Source organism: Calidris pugnax, unplaced genomic scaffold (assembly GCF_001431845.1).
Source record: "Calidris pugnax isolate Ruff unplaced genomic scaffold, ASM143184v1 scaffold103, whole genome shotgun sequence".
NCBI lineage: Eukaryota > Metazoa > Chordata > Aves > Charadriiformes > Scolopacidae > Calidris > Calidris pugnax.
This window is the reverse complement of record NW_015090990.1, coordinates 8,689,651-8,711,625: the sequence shown is the minus strand read 5'-3', so window position 1 is coordinate 8,711,625 and position 21,975 is coordinate 8,689,651. Positions and strand designations below refer to the sequence as shown.

The 21,975-nt window shown below is 35.8% G+C and overlaps 1 protein-coding gene across 3 annotated transcripts in view; it reads left to right on the top strand.

Annotated features, from left to right (window-relative positions):
- The window catches only part of LOC106895282 (neurabin-1-like), a 42,153-nt gene that overhangs the window by 17,712 nt on the left and 2,466 nt on the right, over positions 1-21,975 (top strand). The window contains exons 7-17 of one of the 3 annotated variants that reach the window (XM_014954616.1): positions 145-198; positions 1,869-2,098; positions 3,754-3,850; positions 3,931-4,120; positions 4,929-5,080; positions 5,596-5,932; positions 8,795-8,867; positions 9,910-9,981; positions 10,550-10,736; positions 16,424-16,540; positions 21,069-21,257. In XM_014954616.1, coding sequence (XP_014810102.1) covers positions 145-198; positions 1,869-2,098; positions 3,754-3,850; positions 3,931-4,120; positions 4,929-5,080; positions 5,596-5,932; positions 8,795-8,867; positions 9,910-9,981; positions 10,550-10,736; positions 16,424-16,540; positions 21,069-21,257 — 1,698 coding nt within the window. The remainder of the gene's footprint in view (positions 1-144; positions 199-1,868; positions 2,099-3,753; positions 3,851-3,930; positions 4,121-4,928; positions 5,081-5,595; positions 5,933-8,794; positions 8,868-9,909; positions 9,982-10,549; positions 10,737-16,423; positions 16,541-21,068; positions 21,258-21,975) is intronic. The other 2 variants (XM_014954617.1, XM_014954618.1) reach the window with 2 other exon arrangements.

The window sequence follows — 21,975 nt, the reverse complement described above, 5'->3', positions numbered from 1 at the left end:
CACTTCTGTAATTGACAAATAATTAAGTTGACTTTATGCTACTATAAAAATGGTTGGAGGAAGAAGGAAATCACGGACAAATACTTTAAACAAGCATTTCAAGTGTAATTTTATGTGTGCTTATACAATTTTTGTTTGTTTCAGCTACAATTAAAACATGCAGTAACAATAGCTGAAGTGAATCAACTGAAGGAGAAAGTAAGTTTTCAAAGAATATTATTATTTGGTGGTGGTTGGTTTGGTTTTTTTTCTTTATTTCTACTTAAAAAATTTACCAAGAACGGGCTGAACGCATCTGTTGTAGGCATTGGGCTCTGTATTACAAAAGACAAGTATTCCTAAGCTGAAGAGCAGTGCTCAAATTAAAAAAAAAAAAAGCACCAAACGAAACCAACCAAACAAAAAATACACAACAAAAAACCCCCACAACCCCAAAATCCCCCCCCTTTGCCATTATAAAATGAATGCTTCAGTATTACTGCTTAGAGTAGAACTGAATATGGAGGAATACTGTATGAAACAAGCTCCCAAACAAATAGGAGAATGTTTTCAGTGAACAGAACTTGTCTTATTTGCGTGTAGATTTGGCACATACAGATACTGTTTTGTGGCTGACTGTCTGTTACCAGAAAGTTATTTCTGTTAATTTGTTTCCGCTCTTTTCCTCCTCAAATTTCTGAACTGTTCTGGGGAGAGAGTTTTTTGCCAGCTTTTTTTTTTTTGTGAGGATTGGTTCTTTTTGCTGCTTTTTCACTGATGGAGATCTGTGCATGGCCTTTTTCTGGAAATCCTTGTTGTAGGTGAGCAGCTTCTTCTATTCCATTGCCCTTCTATGTTGTCTTGCCGAGAAATGCATACCCTTGGACAAGTTGCAGCACATTGCTGGGGGGTGGGAGAGTACTTCAGATTGCAGTAATTTTGACTAACAGTATCTATTTTTCTTGCACTCAGAGCTCCAAGCGTAGAGAGGCAAGGCAGCCAAAACTTCTTTGTGTTCTTATGACAGTCCTGATTTTGATTTCTGACAGTGCTCCTCCTCACAGTTACCATGAAATTTGGCTAAACTGGATTGCTAAAAAGGTGTTAAAAATGTTAGCATTAGTACAACTTACTGCCCCATTTTTAATTCAAGAAATTCTTGGTCCTTTCAGCATCAATGTTCTGTGAGCAGGTAATGTTGGCTGGCTTCAAAAGCAGTGATTTCTTCAGTATAAATGGTGTCCCCAAAGGAGGCGGCATGGACAAAGCAAGTAGTATCCTGCCTGCTCTCTCCTCCAAGGCCTGGAGAACTTGGCTGCTGTCAAGCTGAAGGGGCCCCATCCCTTTGCTTTGGTGTTTTTATGCATTAGCTCCAGGAAAGCAAACCATGGGTATATTATAATTTATTAGGAAGACCAGTGTCTTATAAAGTACCAGGGAAGATCAATTGGTCTCATTAGCTTTATTCAAAAAGCTGTTGGAAACAAAGTAGTAGGACAGAGGTCTTGTCTTATACAGTTTAAGACTCTCTGTCTCCAGTTGCCTTTAAAGGTAACCAAAATAGGCCTCTCCAGAGGTATTGGAGATGGTGAGATCTTGAACAAGTTAACATAAGCTGACAATAAAGACCTTACTCATTTTATATCTTTAAAAACAAGCAATACCAATGAGGAAGTAGTAAAAGACTCTTGGGTCCGAGTTCTAAACTTACTTGGATTAGCAAGGGTTAGAAGAGTTGATATGATTTCTTTAGAAGTTCACTGTCTTGCTTTAGTATTACTGATAAGTACTTAATTGTTATTAGCTATTCTCTACTTAAACATGTATAAACACTGGGGTTTATTTCACCTTTTAGTTTAGATTAATTCCTTAACTATTAATCTTTTCAGTTAAAAACTGTTGAAGCAGAAAAAAATGAATGGAAACTGAGTCGAGTCCAACTTCAGCAAAACTTAGACGAAAGCAAAGAGAAAATTAAAAAGTTAGAGACCTACTGGTTAGAGGCACAGAGTTTATGCAAAACAGTAAATGAGCATCTTAAAGAAACTCAAGAACAATGTGATGCCCTTGAAAAGAAATACAGCAAGGCCAAGAAATTGCTAAAAGATTACCAACAAAAGTAAGTACACCAAAGTAATTACCGGGTCTCTCTCTTTCTTGTATGTTTTTTACATTATGGGGAAAACTGATAACAATGCCTAGGGTTAGGATTTTCTTAACACACTTCCTTTTCATTTGTCAGAGCTTAGGGGAACAGTAAGCTATACGTGCTAAATTCTTCCATACCTTAAGTCACCAGCTTCTGTGAAGGTTTTCCAAAAATTTTGCTGCTGCTTTTGATTCTAAGCTTAGGAAAAAAGATTTAATATGTTAATAACAAATTTTTAAAACAACTTAGTTCAGAAACTGCAATGCGTCTATACTTTTGGAAGGACTACTTGAAATTTGGCATGAGATATTTGGCAATACCTTTTGCTGTTTGTGAAAAACCCTCTAGCTTCGACCAACTTAAACATTCTGGATAGGTACACATCAAAGGGTGTATAATAAGAGTCAGAAACGTGTGATTCAGTCTGAGGAGTTATATTTTGTAGGGGTAGTAAAAGGAGTTTTGAGAAAATTTAAGAGTTTGGGGTATGTAACTAGCACATCAAAATGGCAGCATGAAAAGAGTATCTTCAATCTGTTAACAAACAGGTTTGGAGTTTTTTGTAGAGGTAATTCTGCTGATTAGATATTCCTGTGTAAGACTTCAACACTGTTGTTGTGCAGTTCTTTATATTTGCTTGACATTCTTTCCTCTTAACTAAACAAGAGCTAATTGCAAAATACTTGTAGAAGTGTCTTGATAAGACAGAACACACCTGTTGCTTTTGATAGTTACCATAAGCATATAATTCTGTTGTCCCTGATTTCTCTACTTGCTACTAATTTTTAAAGGCAGGTTGCATGATCTTTTGGCGCTCTCGTCCATGTCCAGAAATGTTACCTTTCACAGTGCATTTTTGTGCTGTTTGGTGAGCTTTTTTAAAAGTCTTCTTTCCCCTTTCCTCCCAAGCTTATCCACATGGAAGTTCAAAAGTACGTTAAGATGACTGCTAACATGCTATTTTCCATTTCCTCACTGTTTAGCAAATTCCCGTTACTTCTTTTGACTGTTCCTGAAGCTTTTGCATTTTGTGTAGATGTTCTACACTTATTTTCTGGTTTTGAATGTTATTCCATCTGACTTGCAGGAAAAAGCAGCTTTTATTTTTGTTTCCTTCTTGTCATCATTGTTTGTTTTTGTAAAACCTGGCCATTGCAATTTCTGTAGGATGAACCAAGTAGAAAAACTTGAAATGCAATTTATTTTCCTACAAGGAATTCTACCATAGCTTTTGGAAGGAAAATACTGTATGTGCATGTATCTTTGTGGAAGAGAGTAAGATGTAATGCGCACTTTAAATGTGTATGCAACTTGCTTGCCGTACATAAAGGCAGAGAGGTGGTTGTAACTTTGTAGGAAAAGTGTTGCAACACATCCTTTTTCAGCCCAGAATAAATTATAGTGTCATATGTATTTTCTTTCTTTGAAAGTAGCATACAAATACATAGGTCATTTTGTCATGTTACAAGATTAATGAATCAGTTATGCCTTACAGACTGATTTTTTCAATGTTTGCTAACAGAATGCTTTTTAGTAAATGCAACTGCGCATATTTCTATTTAATGTATTTTTCTACATTTCTATATATTACTCTTTCATATATATTTATATATTTCTTTCACCAGAGAAATAGAATTTATGAAAAGAGAAGAGGATCATTCAAGACTACTTGAAGAGAGAGACCAGAAATATGCAGAACAGCTGAAAATATACCAGGAAAAAGTAAAGCAGTATTATATTTTGAAATACAACTCTCTGAGAATGCAGAAGTTTATCTCACTTCTGAATTTTAATTCTTGCAGATTTCAGAGCTTGAAAGTAAATTAAAAGTATATGAGAAAATGCCATATATGTTTGGAGGTGACAGTTTATTGGAAGATGGCTGTCAAAGTCCAGGCCAATATAATGAACAGTCCAAGATGAGAGAAGAAAATGAAAAGGAACCAGAATCAATAGAAGAAAGACTAAATTCCTCAGATATGTTAATTTCTGGTAAGTAGATTGTAGGATCTTTGATTTGTGTCTAACAAAAATTAGGGGGAGTTGTGTGTAGTGTTTTTTTGTCGTTAAAAGATGCTAAGTGTTTGCTATTTCTTATTGACTGGGTAAATGTTTGACCTGAACCAGTGTGGATGGTTTTGTTTAGGTCTCCCAGCATTTTCAGTATTGTACTAATGTATTCCTTAAATGCTGGGGGAAAGAGATCGATGGAGAGAGATCCATCTTCATAGTCCTTCACTATTCAGATTCTCTATTAGTGAAACCGGTAAAGTTAGTGGGACTGGAACACTGAGATACATCAGTTAAAATCCCACTGATTTTAAGCTATGATTTACCCAAAATTTGATACAAATTTTTTGTCTTGTAATTTTATGCCCAGAACATTATAAAATATCAGATGGTGGTTCAACCAAGAAGCATATTCTAAAAAGATTTGGTAGATACTTATGTACTTTGTAAGAGTTTGTATCTTAAAGAACTGGGGTAGGAAATTACATTTTGGGCACAAATTCTTATCTATTTGAGAATAAAATTCAGTTTTCAAGCCATGATATAATTATATACTGATGGATTTTTATTTTTTTTAATTGAAGAAATTGGGTAGAAATGTATTTCAAATTCATTAGAATTGCTATTGTAACATATAAAACAGTATTTTCATATAGTAATGAATAACAGAATAATTGTGACTTCTGAATATCTTTTTTTACAGTGGGGTGGAAAACTTGCCTACCAGTTGTTGTGTTTGTTGGTTTTGTGTTTGTTTTTTTTTTTTTAAAGTAGTACATATCTGTTGCAGATTTTGATGCTTTTGTTGGGGATACTCCAAGATTAGACACCAGTGCCCACAAAGCAAAAGCTCAGCTTGCTTTGAAAGTAAAACGTCAGCCACCTTCTCGATCAAAGCTGAAAGAATCTCTAGGGGCTGGACAGCAGACTGCAAATCTACAGGTACTAATATTGGTATATAATTATGTACTTCATCGGAAACAAGTTAGTTACAAATCTCTTCAAAAACTAAACACTTCTGAAATGCTTCATTATTGCATAAATAATCATTTAAGTCCACAAAAAGTATACCAGTAAAATGTTCTAGCACGTTTCTGGAAAACAGTTGAAGAACTGAGGTGTATGTAATCAGTATATGAGAGAGCCTGTCATAGAGGGAGAAGACAGAACTACTTCAGTTAAACTGAAAAGTGGTTGCATTGAATTGAAGTGGCTGAGATGTACCAGAACATTTCTGGCTTGGCTAGAGAAAGATGATTTGGGATGTGTAGAAAGATCTATTTGGGGTGGATAAAGGCCAGCCTGTAAAATGAGCTTCACATGATTTGGATGATATCTACAAGTGATTAAGTTAAAATTTTATGAACTGAGGAAGTTTGTGTGTAGCATAGCATATGCTTACATCCTTGTAAAAGATTATACGTCATGCTTATCATAAAAAACTTTTCAATTTGTAGAAGGAAGATGATTCAGAAGATACTGTTCTCAACAGAGAGCTTTCCACTGCATACCTAACCAGGACCTTAGAAACAAGTGAAAAATTTACTCTCCCGCGCCTGGATGACATAGATCGAAAGAGTGAAAAGCCTGAACAAACAGAAAGCACAGAAAGTCCTCTAGAGTCAAGTCCTTCTGCTTCCACACACTCTTCCCCAGTACACAAACCAAGCAGTGAAAATAGCACAACCACCACTTGTTCACCTCCTCCTGAAGAGATGGCTCCAAATTCTCCTCAAGGGTATCCCAGGAGTGTTAAGCAAAAAGAAGCAAAAGGGAAAGGGAGAGAGGCCAAGGGTAAGACTTACGGGTTTATTATTATTTCAATCCTTCACAGATTTTAGATATAAATGAATACTGAATAATAAACTATTTTAAGAGAGAATGAATTTACTCCAAAACTAATTACCTGATCTAAAACCACTTGTTAACTCTTCAGGAAAGTTTGAAGATAGCAAAAAATTATGCAAGTTCATTGCATTCTATTTCTACTTAGTGAAAGATTTTGATACAACAGTAGCATGTTCTGAAATAGGCTTACCTATCTTTTAATTTCTTCATCTGCAACAAGTTACCAAATTTCTGCAAAAATTCAACATTTCTAGAATGATTTATAGCATAAAGAATCTAAAAGGTGCCTGTAGAATAAATGCTGTTTCAATTAAACAGCTACAGAAGGGAATAGGCCCAAGTCAGATCAGTAAAAGCTTAAACCAATAAATGTAGGGAGTCTAAATGGTTGCCTTGACGTAAGCCAGAGGGGAGCTAAGACATTGACTGTGGATAATTAGTAAAGGCTCTAGCCTGTTTCTGCAAAACACTAGTTGCGTTAAGTAGCGATGTATCAGAGAGTAAGTTGGACTGATTTCCTGATTCCCAGAAAGATTCCATGTTGGCTGTGTGCTTCCAGATATTATCCAGGTGTTTAAACAAGATACGGCTTCTGGATGTTACAGGAATTACTGCATTATTCAGCTTGTCCTCATAGAAAATTTCTCACTAGGAAAAGGTTAAAAGAATTATAATCAGCCTAGTCACTACTAATCATTACTTGATAGAAATATATGCCTTTTTTTGTTATGAATACTTGAAAAAGGAATCAGATAAAATATTTTAAATGCTTGCTGTTTCCTTTACATAATGCTTGCTAGCATAATGTATAAAGACAGGTTATACTTGCTGTCATTTCTGCACAGCTTGGACAAAACCTTTCTCTTGATACCCTGGAAACAGGATTTGTTTTATACTCTCCTCGTTATATGTGTTTCTATAAAGTCTTAAACAAAAATAGTCTGCCCCAGCTTCTTTTTGTTTTAGTTGGTTGGTGGTTTTTGGTTTTGATTTTTTTTGGTTTTAAATCTTATTGAGACAAGTACCTAATATATTCAGTGATTTTGCTTTTTTTTTCCTACAATTTTTTGGTGATGGCTAAGGCATTGCAAACATTTTATTAAAATTGGCAGAATCACTGGAAGAGCTAATTAATGTAGTATATCAAAGATGAGGATTAGTATTGAAAGCTCATTCTTTGTAGGTAAAATGACACTAAATGCTACTTTCTGCTAGATTGTTGCTTTCTAACTATATTTAAATGTCTACATATTATTTCATTGAAAAAATCCTTTCTATTACCTTCACATCCATTCATGTATCAGTATATACTTTAACCTATTTTACTGCATTTTAGGAATTAGCTCTTTCCTTAAAATACTAACTCTGGAGAGAGAGGTGGAAACAAATGTCAATATTAAAATTAATTCTTCTGGTTTTGTATTTAAGTTGACAGGAAAAATAACTAGTTTAACTTTCTAAACATGTAACTTCCAATAAAGTTACATGTTTAGAAAGAGCAGTTAATTAATTAGATGAAGTTCTGATGTTGGTCAGAAACTACTGATCAGATATGCCAAAAAAAAAAAAAAAGGGAAAGAACCCTGACTATCCTGATTATTCAGCGTATAAACTTGGAGGTAACCATTCTATGCTTCAGGAAGGATTATTAGCTGATGGGGTCATGGGGAGTTGCCCTTAGTTTTGTGTAATAAACATGACTTTTGGTTTTCTGATCTTTGAAGGCACCTGTGTACATCATGCCAGGAGTAAGCTCTGAAGGCAGAGCTTAAGACCTACTTTGTCTCAGAAAAAGTAGACTGCATCTCTTTCATAGGCAGCTTAGTTATGAAACACCTGATTTGCAATACAATACATAGTTCTTTTACCTTAAAAAACCCAAACCTATCTAGTAGCCTGAGAATTTAAAAGGAAGTACATTTAGAACTTGCTGTAATCTGTCACAATCTGTGGGAAGAGGTAGTGTGTGTTTAAGTTTGTCACTTAATTTCACATAATAATTGAATAGTGAGAATTAAACGTGCTCCCTCTGGTGAAAAATTGGATCCTTGCAGGTTGTATTCTAGTTTTGAAAATATGCCAGTCTTGGAGGAGCTTCAAAGTCTCAATTATTTCTTTAGAATAGTTGCAGTTTGTATACTGTTTCTGAGAAGCTCAGCTTGTTAGGATCTGTGTGCTCTCCAGGTGCTGGCTATCACGTTGGTTAGACACACTTTCTAGAGCTAGAAGCTTGCATAAGTAGCCTGTGTTCCAGTGAGCTAGCCTGGGCTAGCTACTGAACCAGAAAAAACGCAAAAGGAACATCTTGCAGTATTTCAAAGGTAATAAAGGGTGATTAAATGCTGTACTTGCTCAACTGTTGCTTTAAAACTGAGTTTCTTTCATGCGTCTTACACGGGTTATCTCGATGTATTTTGAAGTTGACACTTTGCGAAAGACAGGTACTGTTTTTCTAAACCTATCTTAAACTCTCTTTTGTTTCCAATTCATTGAAGCAAAATACTATGGTAAAATCATTCTGTAGACAGTATAGAATTACTGTTTTATCAAAAGCAATATTTTTATCAGTTGTAAGCAACTGCTATGTTGCCATTTTTCAATTCCTAGAATGATGGGCAGATGCCATAGAGAATAACTTACATTGATATGGCTGTAGTATTTTTGGCTAGCATCTGCATGTGTGAATGTGAATTTTGACATTGTTACTCAGTTTTTGTATCTTATTTACTTAGAAGCATCATCATAAGTACTTGAAACTTGCAAGTATTTTTAGAATAACATTCTTATTTTTCACTCCTCTATGAAAAGCAGAAGAAAAGACAGTAGAAACAAATGAAGGAACATCATCAGGGAAGTCCAAAAGGAGATTTCCAGATTTTGGGTAAGATTTTACTTGTGTTCATTTGGAAAAAAATGCCTTTCAGTATTACTTTTGGAGAATACCATGTTCTCTAAATAAAAAAAAATGTTGAGAAAATCCAATAATGCTACTTCATAGCAACACCACTAGACATTCTTTTTCATCTCAAATTTGTAATGTTGCATTCATGTTTCCACCATGTTTTTATTTTATTTATCTGTACTTTTTTCCCCTCAAATAATTTCTTGAGATTCTTCAGGTTATTATCTGAATGCACAATTTCTGTATGAATTAAATTGCAAATTCATGCATAGTTTTATGCCAAAATATTGTTGGAGCCTAGACTCTAATGTTATGTCCTGCTGGCATTACAGTCTAAAATAGATACCTGTCTTGCCTTAATTCCCTCTGCAGTAGAGGTGCCGTTACTTAGGATTTGGCTATTGTAGCTGCTTACTCAACTGTTCCTCGGAGGCAGGATTGCAAACAGGGGTAAAACAGAAGTGCATATTGCCTGGAAATGCAGTGTGGTAACTGAACTCTGGGGATTTGAGAGAAGCATTGCTAAATTTTTACTATGAGCCTTGCTCCTTTGGAGACAGGTGTACAGCTTGTGGAAGCCAGCTAACATGGAAGACTCAGACTAGTACTGCAACAAATAAATCATAATATATAACAAAAATGATAACTTATTTTGCACGCAGAGAATGTAGTTAGAGATTTAGTTCAAGTCACTCTGCATTACACATGGACATTTATATAGCAATAAAACTGTGTTCTTCCTCTTGGTTGTATCTGCTATATGCTTAGTTTCTTTGGGCACTTTTCTGTGTTGTCTTGGAAAGGTACGTTCATAATTCTGTCATGGTTCTTAAATAAAATAGCAATCACAGTACTTTTCTAATTGCACGCATAATCTATAAAATCGTGCTCGGTGTGACGACATACACGTGGCTTTTTTTAACTGTTGAAATCAGTGTAAAAAACAGCTTGCTGATTAAAAAAAATATTTTGCACTGTATAAATGTAAACTCTTTATGAAAATTGTGGTTTTTCACTTCAGTGGATTACGGAAATCTGGGGGCAAGGGCAAGAAACAAGAAAAAGAAAATCTAAGAGGCTCCCTGGATAGCAGGTATTGTTTTGTTTGTTTAATACATATATTCTACATTCCTAAAATTTTTAACCTAAATTTTTTTTTTAAAACTACAACTACTGTTTAATCTTAAAGTACATGCAAGTATAACAGTGGCAAAATTCTGTAAAGATCCATATAATGATGTGGGAATGAGCTTCTAATCTCATGAAATAAGAAAAATACGTAGAATAGTATAGAGGAATCAGTAAAACAGAGTTACATTTTAAAATGGCTCATAATATTAACATATTGTGCCCCATCTTAAGTATAAAAACTGTATTTTGCTTGGGAAGATCAATGTTGAGTAAATTAAATTGGGAAGTTATTTGAAATTGTTGAATTGTTGTGTGAAATACTACAAAAGTTCATAAATTACATGGATATGTAAAGGCAAGTATCAGATTTCATTTTAAAGATCATTTTTGCTGCTGAAAGGTGTAAAAATGAGTGGTGTGTGTTTTGAGTTTGTTGTTGGTTTGGGGGGTATGTGGGGTGTGTGTGTTTGGAAGGCAGGGTGGGGTTTTTTGCTGTTGTTGTTTAAACACAATTTAATTACTTATTTCAGAGGTTCCCGAGAACTGTTGGATGACGCTGGCAACAATCTGTCTGCATCAGATTCAGATTCTCCTGTTCCTACTTGCATGCCTTTCTCTTGGTTTGGAGACAGCCACAAAGAGCCTCAGGTTTCTAGTAGCAGCCTGCACGTTACTCAGAGTGGGCAGGACAGTAGTGAACACGGTAACAGAAGCAAGGTAAAAATGACTAACCTGTGCTTTGAATATTTAAGCATTGCATCTTGGTAAAGTAAAAACATCAGTGCTTAGGATGTGAAAGCTTGATGACTTAGTGCTTGACTACATCACCCCTTACAAACATTGCTGCAGAAGTTTGAGACTTCACAGCCCTTACAAGCAGAGACTATGTGAGTGTTCCCGTTGTCTCCTGTTCAGTTGAAGTATCCTTTAGCTGTTCAGGCTAAAGTAGCATCTCAGGAACAACCACAGGGTATGTTTTTTCACTGGTTTATAATGCTAAAAGTGAAGCTAGCTTTAGGACAGTATACTTCTAAAAGCCAAAACCCTGTCTAATGCAGTCTTCCCAGGCAGTTGGCCAACCAGTTCTTACCATACTGGTATGTAGGTGTGGAGTACCGGGCAGGTGGTTGAAGATAGTATCCTGTTTTTCATTAACAAATTTATTATTGAAAGCCAAGAGACACATCTGTAGAACGCTGTCTCTTCTAGGAAACTGCTTCTGAGTAACTGATAATGTTCTAATAATTAAAAGTCTTTTAACCAGATCTTCAGAGTGAGGCTACGCAGTTCAGTTTATAACCATAAAGTTACCATCTTTGCAGGTTAGACTATTTGAAAGAAATGACTGTAAGAAAGTACAAAGTTTAATGTGTGCACTAAGTATTTTCTTAAAACCTATTTCAATGTAAGACTATTAGTAACAGCCTTATTAATTTACCTTCATTCTTATTTCCTTTGGATTTTGTCAGATTCAAAATTGTAGCCATTTGAGTAACCTCATAAGCTAGGTTTATTCTTGAGTTTCACACTTTTTCTTCACTTTGGTTGGCTAAAATACCCTTTCATTTTTCCCTTTTCCTTTGTGTTATTAGAGAGAAATGAGTTACAATCTAGAAGAGAAACTGGCCGGGTGGTATTCTGTGAAGTCACTGATACTCTGTGTAGACGGCAGATAACAAGTTGGCTTTACATGTTTCCAGATGCTGATTGCACTAAAATGCTTTTATAACACGTTTTTTTAAATTACTTTCTGTTTTCTTAGTGTGAGCATACAGTCCCTATGACAGGATTAAGCTGTCTGCATACATAGTTTGTAAAAAATACAGAAATTGGTTTTAGAACCACACAGGAACTTAAGTAGAGTGGGGTCTTTTTAATCTCTGAGGTAGAACGACAGTTTACTGTTCAGTGTGTGTCAGTCTTGTGTATTTACAGCTCCTGCACTGTCTGCTTCTGTTGAAGCACATACTGAACAAAAGATATTTCTGTAGATAACCTGAGGATCTTGGGACTGCAAGATCCGTTTTGAAGGGTATATGCATACACTTTGGTACAGTTTTGATTAAATAGGAGTGCATGGTTGATCTCTCAATAGGCTGTAGCAAAGCTAGCAAGAGATGTTTTCTGTACAGATAAACATTTCAGAGTCATTGGTTCAGAAGAACACTTTCTTCCCTTCTTCATTCCTCCTTTTTGATTCAGATAATTTTTCTGAGTATAGTAAAAGTCCCACTGCTGCATTTCTCCTATAAGCACCCATAATGAACTTAAGCACCCCTTAATGTGTTTATATAGATGTATTTTTTGGCAATCAGATAGGTATACTTGGCAGGTTGGGTTCCCTCTTCCATTCCACATTGCCCTGAAATAATAGCCTTTTCTCCTCATCATTGTATACTTTATCCAAGTTGATGATCACTTTAAGCTTCCAGCTGGTTTCTTGCCTACTGGTTTTATTTTTTTTGTTTCCTTCTCATGTTCCAGTATGTAATTGTTGCTCACTGCTCTTTTCCTTAGTGCCAGTTGCAAACCAGCAGCTGGAAGAATATACAAGTCTTCAGCTCCATGCCTGCTCTGTAAAATGGTAGAAAGCTGACCCTGTTAAAGAACAGATTCTCATACATTAACTGATTGTAAAATCATACTCAGCTTCCCCGAAGTCTGTCTGTTTTTACTTTGCAAGGTTTAGGGTTTTAAGGTAGTAGATGGTAATGGTAATTTAAGATGGTAATGTAACAGTAGCTACTGCTTGGAATGACTAATATTTGTAGATCTTAACCTGCAGTTGATTATTAAGTTTGCACTACAGTAAGGCTTTAGCTGGTAAACCTCGCTATGAAAAGACATTGAAACTGAGAAATTTGTTTGATCACATAGCAGTGAGTCTTGTTACTAAAGTAACATAACAGCAAAGACAAAATCATCTTTCCAGAATTTAAGGAAAGAATACTCCTTTTTTCTTGATGTTAACTCCATAATATTTATTGGTTTTTATGTCTGTAGTATCCCATATGATCAGGTGAAAGCATTTCTTAAAGAGCAGGTAAAAGTAGAAACCCTAAAATGAGAACTCTGTCATTTAAAAATCTCCCAATTCTTTCACATTGTGTATAATTTCTGTAGTTGTGTTTTAATATTGATGGTGCAAGGAATGTAATTATATTTTAACTGTTTTCTGTTTCTGCAAAATTCACCTTTATAAATTAATTTTGTTTTCTTAAAATGATACAAAGTTAGTCATAAGCTTACAGTTTGGCAATGAATCAACTTCTTGTTGCTTGTGAAAGCTAGAAACACAAGAACTAAAATCCTGTGATCTGAGTGTTTGCAGACGGTTTAACCTTAAATTACAGAGTTCTTAAATTAGTCCCTTTACATAATCTGCCCCTTGATTTAGTGCCATTCTCTGACATAATACAAACACATACATACCGGTCATATTCATTATTTTTCCAGAGCATTATTTAGCTTCTGTAAGCTTGTATATAGTGTTTCATTTTCATTGCGAGGAAGAATACAGTGGTGTAAACTATTTATATGCCACTACTTTAAATCTTAGGAAGCATACCTATAAAACCTCTTCTATCCAAATTCTGTGCTCTTCAAGAATCAAAAATATTTGCAACTGGCTCTAAATCCTTAAAAGGAAATTACTACTACTTTAAATTGAATAGGAGCAGGAAGAGGAGAAAACATTACAACTGGTGCTGAGATGCTTTACTTTTGGCTATGTTTTCTTCATATTTTTTCTAAGGTCTCATTAAATGTGTTGCTCAAATATCATCCTGTCTTTTTTTTGGTACAATTTTGTTTCTTAATTGCTTTAAATAGTTCTGCAAAGGTAGAAAGAGTGAACTGAGGGTGGGTAAAGGAAAAGTTCCTGAATAGATTTCCAGTTTGTGTTGAAATTAATTTGAGAATATGTTGATGGACAAAGGATTCTGTTGTTTCTGGTAATTACTTTTTACATCTAAAAGACTGAAGTAGTCCCTAAAACATAATGTAACTAATAAAATAATCTACATGGTAAATAGATTACCATTTTTTCAGTCATGTACAGTACCACACTCCATGAAAAGGTAGCAGGAAAACTCAAGTTGTGGCTGGGGGTTTTTTGTTTGTTGAGGGATGGTGCGGTGGTGTGGTTTTTTTCTTGTTATTTTTGGTTTTCTTTACTTTTTTCTTCTTTTGGTTGTTTTTGTTGTTGTTTTTTTTTTTTTAAGAGTAGAAATGTGTATCACTAATTTAGGGTAAAAGGGAGTGCAAAGATAAGTATCTTCCCCCAAAACAAAACCAGAATAATCTAGAAAATGTGGAGTTCAGGTTAAACTGAAATCAGAACACAAATACAGAAGTGCTCAATGAAGACAAGTTGCAAAAACATAGTTCTCCTCCAGGAGCATAAGTTACTGATGAAAAGTGTCTTTAAGATCAGCTTAATTTAGAATCTCAGATTATTTCTGCATATAGGAGTATGGTATGCCATCCTTACAAAGTACAGTTGGTTGATTAGACACTTAGTGAAAATTAGATAAAATAGTGGTAAATAATTGCTTATGGTTTGTAGGCAGCAAAGAGAAGTGCTGAGAAATAAATTTTAGAAAGGCAAAAGTTGGAGGCATGCTTTTGACAGAATTATTTTTCACTCAATAAAGAAAAATAATGTAGAGGTCAGGATCTGAGTTGGAAATTGAGGTAATCAAATTAGAAAATATTATGGGAAACACATACATTCGTATTCTTAGAAGGATTTTCTTACCAAACCTGCTGTGAAGTTTTCAAGTGTAGCATCTGTTTTTTTCATAGTCTTCAGCTTGAGTCACAGGCTACTCAGTGACCTGCCTGGGCTGTACAAGTGCTGGCTGTTCCATGAGTTTGAACCTAGATCCGGCTGCTTTTAGATGCTGAAGCAGTTGTATAGATCCAAAAGCTTCCTTTAAACACAGCCTGAGGGTGATAACTGAATGTAAACAGTAAATGCTATGAAGATTTTACATTCTTTCAATATGATAGTTCTTACATTAGTTGTATTTCTAACCTGAATTTTATTTCGTTACATATTTTAAAAAAATAATAGTACTTGATTAATTTATTAAAAGAATAAATTTGTCAAAATCTTTCTTATTTCAGAAGAATTCTCTATTTTGAAAGTAATGTATTCAGGCTGTCAAACTGCATAATTACTGTAGATTTAAAGTGTTAAACCAATTTTGTAAAGACATCTGAGTAATTGTTTAACTTCTGAAATGTTCAGTTTTATTACAGTGGTTTTACACTATTTGGTACTTTAACTATAGAGAAGATTTTACACAGCTTGATAAAGTCCATTTATTATAAAAATTCTTCTGAATATATTTTACATCTCTGTGGTATTTTTCATATCAAGGTAATTTTCAGATTATGTGATTCTGTGCCTCAAATGCAGCTGCCTCAAAAGTGAATCATAGAATAGTTTGGGTTGGAAGAGACCTTTAAAGGTCATCTAGTCCAACGCCCCTGCAATGAGCAGGGACATCTTCAACTAGATCCGGCAGCTCAGAGCCCCATCCAATCTGACCCTGAATGTTTCCAGGGATGGATCTACCACCTCTCTGGCCAACCTGTTTCAGTGTTTCACCATCCTCATCAAAGCTGTCACAATGAACAGCAATACAATACAGTACCTTAAATCACAGTTTAAAGTCTCGGGAAAGTTTTTCTTAGTCAAGTTCTGTATTCTCTATTCATAAATTAATTTAAACCCTGATCTGCAAGCTGCCAAAAGCTCCTTGCTATTCCAATTCTCCATATATGTCAGGCAAAGACAGCTTATTTGTTTCACTGCAGACTGCAGTGGTTTGATAGTGGGTAACTATGAAGTCTAAACCTAGCTTTTGTTTTCAGAAACTTTATAAGTTATGAGGGCACTTCTGTGCCAGGGGAATCTTAGCGACCATAAACAATTAGGACTGATTTATTTTTATTTTTTTTTAAATCTTGCCAACAGAACAGCTCCTTCTGAAGCACATTCATAGTGGTTGTTTACATTTCAATTAGATACAAATTCAGCATAAATATTTCCACCAAATTAATTTTAAATTGCTTCTCCCCAAGCATGATATGCCTGCTGAAACAGTAGCATGTGTTTCCTTTTGTCCTTTAGCACCATTTCAGGTTATGACCAATTCTCCACAGAAGGTGCTTTTATTGGGGATATTGCTTTAAATTTGTTATTGTGTTTTCAAATTCAGAAGTTCAACAAAAACAAGTCAGATGCTTGACGTAGTGAGTGCATTTCATATGTCATCTAAAGATAACTAAGTCATAATATTTTTTTACCAAAAATCAAAGTTACTAGAATGTCACCTTATGACCTGCTTTTCTAAGGAGTGAGTTAATAAAACGTTATTTCCACTTGTTTGCAGAGTAGAATTGTCATAGATGATACATACCATAGCAAGCCAAGTTGTGAACTTTCAGGGTTAGTGACAGAACCAAATCTGTCAGGTCGTTCACACACTTTAACCTTCTCTTCAAATGAGGTGAGTTTCAAAGTGTGTATATGTGTGTTGTTGATGTTGTTGTTCACACTACAGCATGTTTAATAGAAACAGATCTGTGTAATGTCAAACTAGATGGCTGTTACCATATTTGAATACTGAAAAGCACTGTAAAGAATCATAACCTGTTACTAAAATAAGGACACAGACTAGTAGATGCTGTATCAGCCTTTGTGTTCTGATCCTAGTTATATCATAAAAATTGGAATGAACTCTCTCTGATCAAATTGCAGTTTTGAACTTTAAATAAAACACCTCTCTGTTCCACTAATTCAAAGCAGCTTCCTGGTGAATGAAAACTGCAGCGGTTTTGACCTTGCCTTCACACCTGTGCAGGTTTGTTTTACCATAGAATTTCATCTAAAGAAAAACGAGGGGAAAAAATATATATAGGTGGAAACCTGAAAGTCAGTCTTCATTCCCCTGGAGAACTAACACCTTTGGCTACAGCTGAAACCTGAAATCTGCACTTTGGTAACATTCCGAGATACTGTCTCATTTGGTGTTTAACTGATGGGCATCTTTATAAATGAAATCCTTTCTAGACTAGGAGGAGTCATTAAAAGTTGAACACAGTCATCTTCCAGAAATGAGTTAGAAGGCTTGCCAAACTGGTAGTGATAATGTTGGGGAAAAAAAATAAAATTAAATGGTGGTTCATGAATGTGGGGGTTTGTTATTAGCTGTCTTAAATGACGCTTTGGTGAAAATCCTAAAATATTCCAGTAATATGTAGAAAGTCAAAACAACCTTCTGTCACTGTTATAAATATTAAATCACTAACATAAAAACCTGGGTTGTCAAAAATCATATAACTAGTTTACAGATTTTGGTACAGGATTCAGTAGTGGATTAATTTCTTGCAGATTTTTATCAGAGATGACAGTCATAGATCTAATGAAAACCAGAGGAACTCCAGTTAATAACTATCCTTGGAAATGCTTCCTGCAGTTTTTGAATGGAATGGTTCATGAATGGAATATATGTTTTTAAAACTTTCAAGGGGTATTAATAGTAAGACTTTAACAAAGCTAAATATCTTCTTGAATATTGTTCTTAGATCAGTGTTACAAATTTCAGTAAAATTCTGGTTCTAAAACTCAAATGAAAGTTGTCTACTATTATCCATCTGTAAAGTGATGATTTAAGCCTTTTTTGTTACAGATGAGTCTGATTCTAGTGTTCTCTATAGTTCATATGTTGCTTATGTGCATGACCAATGAAAGTTGTTTATACCTTTTCAATAATTACGTTGATTATCAGAGTCTGTTCTGAGGATAATGATAAGCAAACTCTGAGCTGGTTTCTCTTTTTAAAAGCACTGTGTGTGAAGAAAAACAGGTAGTTCTGTTCTTGGGTGGTTTTAATTAGTGCAATACACTGAGATCCAGGAAAAAATAAGTAACCAATCTTATAGCAATTTTGGATATTCCAAATCCTTAATTTGAGCCGTTCACAAGTAGAATTTCTACCTGGTGCTCGTTGTTCAGATGGGTTCATAAGTGTCCAACAGAGATGGTGCAAGCCAGTGTAAGAAGCCCTGCTTGCAGAGGAAGGGGTTTCCGTGTGCTGCCCTACAAACCCGGGAATTGTGAGTAGTCAGGAGATGGAAATGCCTCTTAGAAATGTAGACGGGAGCAGCACTGAAGAGTCTGCCTCTGCTGGGGAGGTGCTCACAGGTGATTTGGGGAAGTGACTGCGTGAGGAAAGCCAGGTTGTCAGCAGCAGGCTAGTTACAGCCAAGGCACCTCCGCTCACAGTTCACTAGCCAGCCAGCTGGGAACCCCTCCTACCCTTCTAGAGCTTTTAGTCTGTTACAGGGTGTGATGGCGTTGGTGTTTTCTGGGGCTTTGTATTTTTATCTTCAGAGCCTTCAGTATTTCTGTACTTCCTTTCTGAATCATCTGCGTTTTTACGCAGAAGCACATGGTTTTTTCATGCTCCATACTTTGTAAGTAGTTTTAGTTCTGCTTTCTGAATTTGCAGCTGATCTTGTGTGTGTGTGTGAGGTGACTGTTTTGGAGGCTGTAGCTGGTGTACAAACAGCTTGGGACAGTCCCTCTGCCTCTGGAAGGATGGTAAACAGTTGGGAAAAAAATATTATGTAGAGGTGTTACTTAATGACCAATAAGCATTACTCAAAAATCAAGTACAATCAACACTCAAGTGTTCTTCATGTTTTTCTTCCACACTCTTCACTTTCCTGTTGACACTCTGAAAAAATAGTTAAAACTGTGCTTTTTAATGGTGCAGTAGTGAAAATTTCAAATTATGCAGGATTAAATATCTTCCTGTTCACCTTCACTTCTGTGAGGAGGTGATGTCTAAGTGCTTTTACGCAGATTCAGCTTTTGATACAACTTCTTTGGGGTTTACTATGTGATGTAGGAGGAGTTTGTTAGCAACTGAAGATGCTGAAAGGCCAGTTTGGAATCGGTAGCATGCTCTGGAGGAATCCTCCATGGTACTGTGTGTTAGCTGCTCTAATCCCTGCTGCTTGGAGGAACTGGTGCAAAAAGCCACTGAGATTCTGGTGGGATACTGTATTCCCCGGGCAAAATGAATGAATCTGGGCCTCTTTGTTTGACCGGAGTATACCACATTCAAGTACTTACGCTCTGAAATTACAGAAGCAAAGTTGTTGCTTGGCTGGCACAGATTAAATACATTTATCCATTAATCTTCTTTCTCTGTATGAAGCATCTCAAGCTTGATAGCTTGGATAGAAAACTCACTGTGCCCCAGTTGTCTTGATAGAGATGCTGTATAGACCACTTAATGTAAAACCTCTTCTAGAACCATTTGCTGTTATTTTGCAAAAATTGCTATTCTTTCTTTGCACATCAGGAAAGTGGATGTGTTCACACTAGTTATATCTACATAAGCATTTTAGTTTGGATTAAAAGTTCATTTTTGAAGTAAATCTCCTGATTGTCCCCACTTGCCTTACTTTGATTCATCTTGGAAATCAAATCAGATGTACTCCAGCAGTGTTCCTGGTGCATTCCAGCTGCTAGTGGCCATTGAGTCTGTGTGAACAGACTAGAGCTATTGCAAAGTGAAAATCCTTTGAAAAGCTTGTATGGATTTGAGCACCTCAGCACAAACTGTTCTGCTCTACACACTTGTCCCTATTCATTTGCACTAGCTCCTAGTGTAACCAGTGTCTTTTGTTTGACAGACCAGGGAAAGCAATACCCTTCTTAATCACATGTAGTCCTCTGATGTATCAGAAATTTAAAATTGTATGTGTTTCTCCTCAGACGTGAGCTCCATGTTGCGCCATCAGATGCAGTTTACTGTGTGACCAGATCGTGTGACGGGCCTGCGTCTCACTAACTTTCACTTGCAATTGCCAGAATTATTTCGCTATATTCAATCAACTCTCCCAAATTTTCCATCAAGAGAGTTGGATTTTGTGAGATCGTTCCGGTTGGGAGTTGTAGTTCACCTGAAACTTACAGGGTCATATCTCAAATCCCTCACTAGAGAGATGCTTATTTCCATGTTTTCTTTTTACAAATGACAGGTGTAAGGCTCCCTGGAAAAACTGGGTATACTTTCCGCTGTGTGCAAATATCTTTGATAAGTAGTGGGAGCTGCCTAGTGGAGCAGTCTGCAAGTCTAATGCAGCCTGTACTCAATCATGAGCTAGGGAGAGATCATTTTGGATAGTTAATAAAACTTCGGGTAACTCTGATGTTACTGATTCAAATATCACACTAGAATTTCTTCTGTACAGACATTGAGCTCTGTTTTATGTGGCTTTTCTTTTGTGATGGAGTAATAGAGTGCTTCAGGATGAACAGCAGTACCTTTTTCCCGTCAGAAGTCAACTGAAACTGAAGCAGGGAGCTTCAAAAGCTCCGTGAGCTGGCAAAGTGTATTTTCAGTGGAAGGCTACAAGCCCTTACGTTCCTGAAATGGTCTTCTACTAGGCAGAGCCTTTAAAATGTTGATGTGATGGTGTTAGATGAAAGACTAAACAGTCATCTCTCTCTAGAAATGCACCAAATTTAGTAAAACTGTACCTGGAACTGTCACCAAACTTACTGACTACTACAATTGCCTTTATTCTGAATTTCCTTCATTTAACAATAATCCTTTCCTTCATTCAACAAAACAAGCACAGTTGAAGTGCTACTTCATTCTTCTTGATTCTGTAGGCAGCATCCTAACATTGGGATTGAGTTTAACCAACTAACTGAGGAAGCTTGTTCATTGTTAGGATACATCAAAATTAAGCGAATGCTTGGCTATATAGTTTCTTAGAGAAAACTATTTATGTTCTCTATTTCTGACTTAATTTGTGTTGAATGGTGTGGTGTGTTTTTGTTTATAGCAAACCCCTAGGGAAACTGACTGCAAACTGTGATCTCAAGAACTTAAGTCCTTTTGGAACTAGAGCATGTTTAATAATGCATTTTGTTAATCAAACTCAGTTGGTAACTTGAATTCATCATGTAGTCAAGTAAAACGTTGCTTACGGTGACTTTTCTCAATTGGTTAGGCATTAGATGATGAATTTACAACAACAGGAAAGCAAAATCAATGGCACAGTAGACCTATTTCCGAATGGACCACCCAGCAAGTATGCCACTGGTTAATGGGAATGAACATGGAGCAGTACATTACAGAGTTCACGGCTATGAACATAGATGGACAGCAGCTAATGCAGCTCGACAGTGATAAGTTAAAGGTATGTGAATATCCCAGGATATACTTGTAACTGTATAAATCTCACTGCTTATTTGGACATGTTTTTAACCTTCGAAGTCTGTTTTCCTGTTTTTGTGGCTTTTTGGGGGGTAAAGTTTTGCTTTTGAAATACTTGGAGAGTATACAGTTAGATAATAATTGATGGTACAATTAAAGACAAGCCATTTTTAATCAGAAAAAATACCAGTATTTCTTCCTTGTTGGCATCTTGAGGAAATCAAAGTAAGCATAATTCCCCAAAGGGGCTTGATGTGTCTATCATCAGTCTCAGCATAAGGTCATAGCAAAACAAGATCCAGCCAATTCAAATGCATAGAATTGCAGGCTCCAGATTCAGAAATCTGTTTCTTCCCCATCTCCTCTTTGGATGGGAAATGGGAAGGCTAAAGTCATATCTGATGACTCTTTAAATGTTTCTGGTTTTTACTCCTGCTGAAAAAAATCTATTCTAAATCTTTCTTTTGGGTCTTTTCTTGCCATTTTACTTTTGGAAGCTGCATGGTATGTATCCCTTACAGTGCTAGTAAACTCTCTCAGTTTTTCTTTCTCATTAGATTACCAGACTGCATTTTGGACAGGCAAGATGCATGACTAAAATGAGGTTCATAAGGCAAATTATTATTAATGATCAATAGTAGGATTTGAGTGTTTTGCGGGGGGGGGGGGGGGGGGTTTTAATTTAAGTTCCAAAAAAACAC